General features: G+C 56.0%; 1 protein-coding gene across 12 annotated transcripts in view; it reads right to left on the reverse strand.

Moving 5' to 3' along the window:
* The window catches only part of KMT2A (lysine methyltransferase 2A), a 76,174-nt gene extending 72,440 nt beyond the window's left edge, over positions 1-3,734 (reverse strand). For 7 of the 12 annotated variants that reach the window (XM_027082157.1, XM_027082156.1, XM_027082150.1 and 4 more), the window contains exons 1-2: positions 3,276-3,731; positions 1,079-1,177 (exon numbers count right to left, since the gene is read on the reverse strand). In XM_027082157.1, coding sequence (XP_026937958.1) covers positions 1,079-1,177; positions 3,276-3,716 — 540 coding nt within the window. In that variant the 5' untranslated portion in view covers positions 3,717-3,731. Of the gene's footprint in view, positions 1-1,078; positions 1,178-3,275 lie in introns of those variants that run through there. The other 5 variants (XM_027082155.1, XM_027082154.1, XM_027082158.1 and 2 more) reach the window with 4 other exon arrangements.
* Positions 3,735-6,000: the final 2,266 nt, after the last annotated feature.

Raw genomic sequence — 6,000 nt, forward strand, 5'->3', positions numbered from 1 at the left:
CACCTTTCAACCACCTTAGCTTAGTATTCAATAAGTATTAACTTACGTTTTGTTATGAAGTTATAGTCATTATTCACTGAAAGCGAACCAGAATTTAAAGAGGCTAGAATCCTTTTGGATCACAAACCATGTCTTCATGAATCCACACAAGCCTTGATACAGATCTGTGAGCAACTTCTGAGAAACAATCTTTAGAACTCTATGTCAGCCCGTGGAACCCTAAACCTCCTTGTTGGAACTTTATCATTGATTTGTAAGACTCTGTAACAAAATGCTTGGTTTCCACCTTGAAAACAACCAGGTCAAAGGATATAATCACATGGTTTAGTACTAAGCCATACCATGGGTTAGCACTCATGAATGCATACCATTAACCCATCCTAGATTAACTCAAACTACCACATAAAAGGCTTACCAATGGAACAACAGCTCATTCAAGCCTAATTCAGAAAAAATACTGAAGTTTAATGTAAGGAGTCAACCACTTTCCTCATGATGAAGTAGCAACTACTGTTCAGGCAAAAGTTTTAAAGAAAAAAGGTATTAATATGATCTTATTTGAAATTACTGCATTTCCTTGACAGGCTTTACACTACATACTACTGCTAAGCAAAATAATGCCAGTGGATAAGAAAATGTTAGCACCTGATTAAAACTTTAAAGGTGATTTGTCAAAGACCAACAGATAAAATATTCTGGTGCCCAGACATTAGGTCCCTGAATCCAGGTGGCTCTCTTTCTAACCAGTCTCTTGAAAAGCTATGATTGGAAGCTGTCAGCATAAAACTTTGCTTTTGAATATGTGATAACAACATTTGGAATGTGAACACTTGGTCCTTCAGTATAAAATAAATAAGCATGCTAAACAAGAAGAAAATGCTTCTCAGGATCCCCTTAAAAATAGACTAACTTCTCCTAATAGAGACTTTCTTATTATACTCAAATATACATGGGGCTAATATTCTACATATAACCAGGCAAGTCTCAATTTTGAAAACAAGCAGGTAAATGAAATGTCAGTAAGTCTATTTTTTTTTTTTTTGCTGCTGTATCTTTTAAAAAAGCAAAATCAACTCACATTTAAGCACCAACTCCATGCAAGTAACCTGAACGGTTCAGTCTTTTTGTCATGTATGAGGCCTTTGGTTCTCCAACTACATGGGATCTGTGTTGTTAGCTTAAAAAATACAGAATTGGCCTTTCAAAAAAAAAATAATAATCTACAGCAACCAATAAATAGTCTCAAACAACCCTGCTGACTGCAGCTGCCTTCTGAAGGCTGGGAAAAGGAGGTGGAGAGAGAGCAGAGAGAGGCAGGGAAAAGGGACGCTGCAGCTAGCTACATCGCAAGGAACACGCCCCCATCATGTCCTCCTTGCTCTGTCAGAAGGCGGGTTGTTGTCAGTCTCCTGATCAGGATGCCTTAGAAACGATTTAAAAAAGGAGGCAGGAAGACTAACAACTAAAAAATGCCAGCTCCTTGAAAGGAGGGGCCAGGGTCCCTGGGATCTCCTCCCTCCCCTTCTGCCCAGGATCTTTCTGTAGATCTAAAGGGGTGCGGGGCACAATAGGGGACGAGGGGTTTGCCCAGGATATTTTGTGTGCACCAACGGCAGAGCACGCAGGAAACGGCTGGTTGTTATCTTTCCCTTTCTGTTTCAATCAAGAGCACTCCAAAGCAGCAACCCCCTACCCCCCTCCGCTTCAGCCCCTAGCAGCTGCTCTTCCTCCTAGCATCCCCCATCCCATTCTCCCCCTTTCCCTACGATTCAAACTCCCCCTTCTGCATCCAATGTAAAACAAATGCGCAACGCCACTGGCTGAACCTGAACTCAACTTCCCTTCCCAGGGCAACTTTCCTTTTGGCTGAAGGGAGCTGAATAATGCCTATCAAAGCATCCCCATTCTCGCCCCAGTACTAAATGGGGAAGGGGCAAAGCTGGAGATCCTTCATCCACCTTGGGTCCCCCTCAAACAAATCAGAGAGAGAATGCTAACTCCTTCTAAGGAATAACTTTGCTTCATAACCTCTTCATAACCCTCTTTCTCTCAACCAGAAGCAGCCACCACCACCGCACTACAGTAAAACTGTCCCTTATCTACTCTCCTCACCCCAACCCTGCTTCCCCCACCCCTTCCAAGCCCCAGGATTGGCCTAGGAAAAGGTGGATCAATAATGAAATGACGGAGAAAAGGAGAAGGGCGGGAGGGAGCTAGGTTTGAAGACTGCGTGCTCTCAGGCGCAGTGGGTGGGGTAGGAGAGCAGCTGCTTCCCCTGGGAGGATGCTGCCCAAGTACCCCACAAACACCGCCCCTCACGGGGGCCCCCTTCCCCAGAGCTGGAGGGAAAACCAGCCTCCTCTCCAGGGGGAATGGTGGAAAGCTGCTCTTCTCTGAGCCTAGGGAACAGTGGACAATTTTCCCCTCGAAGATGCCACTAATCCTTCATTCTAAAGGAGGGAAAGGGTGGAGTGAAGGTAGAGTAATCCCCTGCTACCAATAGGCTAGAAACTGCAGCTCTGTAAAATGGGGGAAACAGACTGCTGTAAGAGGAGATCGCCGTTATCTTCAGAGGGAAAGAAGGCGAAGGGAGGCAAGGTGGAGAGGAAAGTAGCTTTTTCCTGGTGGGGAAGGGCGGGATGAGGGGAGAACCTCTCCGCTGGGGGTAGGGGGGGTGCGGGTGGAGGTGAAGGAAGGGGGAGTGGCTGGTAGTGTAGGGACCTGGCCCGGGGACGGAGCGAGGGTTCATCAGGTTTTCGAAAGCAAGGTGCTAGAAGGGACATCGGTCCCCAAGGGTGGGAGAAGAACGTGGCTTTGGATGAGGCCATCCCCCGAGAGATGCCCAAGAGGAAAACTGCCCCAGGAGTAAAACATCTGCCCAGAGAGGGAGGCGGGGATGTGGCGGGATCAAGTCTCTAGGAGGGAGGGAGGGAGGAATCTCGCTCGGATGAGGTAATCTGTGAAAGGGAGGAGGGGTTCAGTCCCGGGATGGGAAACCCGGGCGAGGGGTCTGTGCCAGAGGATGTGGGGAAGGGTCAGGGGAAGGAGGGTGGGGGGTCAAACGCCCTCGGCCAGATGGGTCCGAACCCCGGGGTGGGGACGCCTGGGGGCCTGCACCCCTGGATGGGGGTCCCGAGATGGGAGGGCCATCTGCCCCGGGTCAGGGACCCCAGGATGGTCCCCGAATTGGGATGCTCCACAATCCCGGATGGGGGAGGGGAGGGGGCTCCGCAGAGGGTCGAGACCCCGGACCTGGGGGTTCCTCGCCCCCTTACCTCTCCGCTGCCGCCTCCCCCGCCGCTCTCCCCAAACACGGCCCGGAACCGGCGCAGGTTGGTGCCGATGGCGGCCGAGACCTGCAGCGCCGCGTCGAAGCCCGGGCCCACCCGGAGCAGGGCCGGCCCAGAGGAGGCTGAGGACGATGACGAAGACGAAGACGAGGCGGACGACGAGGAGGCTGCTGAGGCGGCGGCCGCTCCCCCTGGAACACCAACCCCGCCGCTTCCCGCCGCCGCCGCCGCCGCCGCCGCGGCCGCCACAGCCGGGGGGGAGGGGGGCGCCCCGGGGCCGCCGCCGCCGACCAGGGGCCCGGGGGGAAGCAGCAGGGCCGGGACGCGTTGCCGCGGGGCGCCCCCTAGGCCCCGGCGCCCCCCGCCGCCGCCGCCCCCGGTGGTCCCGGGTCGGGCGGGGAAGCGCCACCGACAGCTGTGCGCCATGTTCGCCCCGTGAAGTGAAGCAGCGAGAGGGAGAGGCGACAACACAGGGGGGCGGGGAGGCGGAGGGGGGGGGGCCGCGGGCCCCGGAACCTGCCTGGCCCGCTCGGCGCCGCCCGGCCGCCTGCACCCCGTGGCCGCTATGCCGAGGGCCGGGCCGCGCCAGCCGGCCCAGCAAGCTGTATAGCGGGCTCGGGCCCGCGCTGCCGACGCCAGGCCGCTGCTACGCCATCCCGAGGCCCGGGCCGCAGCCTGCCGCCCGCCCGCCCGCCCCGCAACCTGGATAACTGCGTGCCCCGCCCTCCGGGAGCGGCATTACTCGGGAAAAGGAGGGGGGAAGGAAGCCCAGGAGCCCGACGCGGAGCGCGGGTTCCGGGGAGAGGGGGAGGGGCGAGGACTACGGAAAGGATGGAGGCGGAGGGAGGCCGGCCGCCTGCAGCCTCTAGAGCCGAGAGGCCGATTACACACGTTCCCGGGATGCGCTGGGAATCGAACCGCCCGGGAGAGCAGCTTCCAGTCTAACGCGGCTGCCGGGCCGGGGACGAGTGCGCCTTCTCCGCCTCGAGGCACGGATACGAGAGGGGTTAGCCCGGATTTAACGCTTCTAGAATAAAAGAGCCCTTATTGTGCTACAGGCAAGACGGAATTGTTGCCCAGTTTACTATATGCAAAATAGAAAGGGCCTCAATGAATGCGCTTTAAAAAATAATAAGAAAAGAGCCCCTCCCATTTTCAGGCTGGAGCTCTCTCCAAAATGCACACACCGAGTGGTCGGCCTCTCGCCAGCTCCTCGCCCTACTGTGCGCTCGGGGCTGAGAAACCTCTGGCTTTGGTGCCCTTCTGCAGAGTTGGGTTGTGTTTCTCCAGCCCGGGCACTGGGGCCGCGGCGTGCTCCGCTAACGAGGCGGCGTTACAACGAAGCTGAAACTGGGTGGCTAACGGGGCCTGGAGGGAAGAGGCGGGCAAAAGCGCCCCCGCCCCTTCTTCCTCAGTTCTCTGCCTGCCGCTGCATGCAAAGCAGACCCTAATGTATGCACGCAGAGCGGGGGGGCTCGCGACCACGTTTCTGATTAAGAGAGGGGGAGGAGAAGAGCGTTGGGCATTATAATACACTGGGTGGAAGGGGCCCGCCGGCGGCGAGCTCTGTGCGCGGGGTTAGTAGGCAGAGGGGGGAGGGGGAAGGGGAGGGTTAGGGCGGGGGATGCATACCCACCCGGTTCACTTTATTGCGGGAAAGAGAGGAGGGCGCCACAAGCTAGGCGTTAGAAGCCTGCAAGGCTGGGAAAGCACAGAAGGGAGGGAGGGGTTTGTACCGGGAGAACTTGTGTTGGCTGAGGCTGGGGGATCGATACACAGCCAGCAGGCCCCGGGGCAGCCTCCATCCCTCCCACCCCTGGCCGAGGTGGAGTTCGCTGGAAGGTCACGCAGCCTTCCTGGACTCCCGCACCGGTACAGCGCCCCGCCTGTAATATAACAGCCTGGGGCAGCGAATTTGGGGAGGAGGGGGAGGGTCGTGGTGAGCAGGTTGCAATCAGCTCTGGCCCTCTGGAGGGTGCACTGCAGCCTCCAGAGAAGGTCCACGGCCTCCTGGTGCTGAAAACCTACGTCCCTCCACCCGCGAACGTTTGTGCAGAGCGAACGATGGGGTGGGGGCTAGAGAGGAGCAGGGAGAGGAAGGAGACACAGGCAAGCTCCAACTCCCCCAACTCGTCCTGGATCGATCGTGGTTCCAACCGCGCAGGATGGAGCCCAGATGGTTTGCAAAGCTCACACTCCCACAGCGCACACACAGAACCAGATTCCGTTGTTACATCGCGTGGTTTACTAGGTGCAAAAAGGGTGGGAGTACGGGGAGAGTCTCTTAAACGGCAGCCCCAGGACTCTGCTAAGGACATAGACACCCCATTGTGGACGGTTTCTCCATTGCAATATATTTAGCGTTAGGCGTTGGGGGTTTTGCTTCAGTGTCGCTGCTCTGATCAGTTACAGATTGGCGACCACGTGGATTCCCTCAAGCATCCTGATTTGTTCCCTCTCTCACTCACTCTCGCTTATTTTTCTTTTGTATTTGCCGCCCCCCCCCCTTCTTAAATATGCATAACGGTCTGCAGAGGTAATAGGCAGGGGACTGAGTGACAGGCTTTACAAAACTGTGTCAACAGGATTTCTTCCCGACCTCCGCCCCTGAGAAAACATAAACCGGCTGGGTTCTGAGTAACCTCTTCCTTTCAAGCACTCTTCTTTGGGCACAGGTGGGAGGTCTGCAGGCTGAGTGGGGACAGCAGGA

Source organism: Aethalodelphis obliquidens, unplaced genomic scaffold (genome assembly GCF_003676395.1).
Source record: "Aethalodelphis obliquidens isolate GAN/ISIS:26980383/991018 unplaced genomic scaffold, ASM367639v1 scaffold46, whole genome shotgun sequence".
NCBI lineage: Eukaryota > Metazoa > Chordata > Mammalia > Artiodactyla > Delphinidae > Aethalodelphis > Aethalodelphis obliquidens.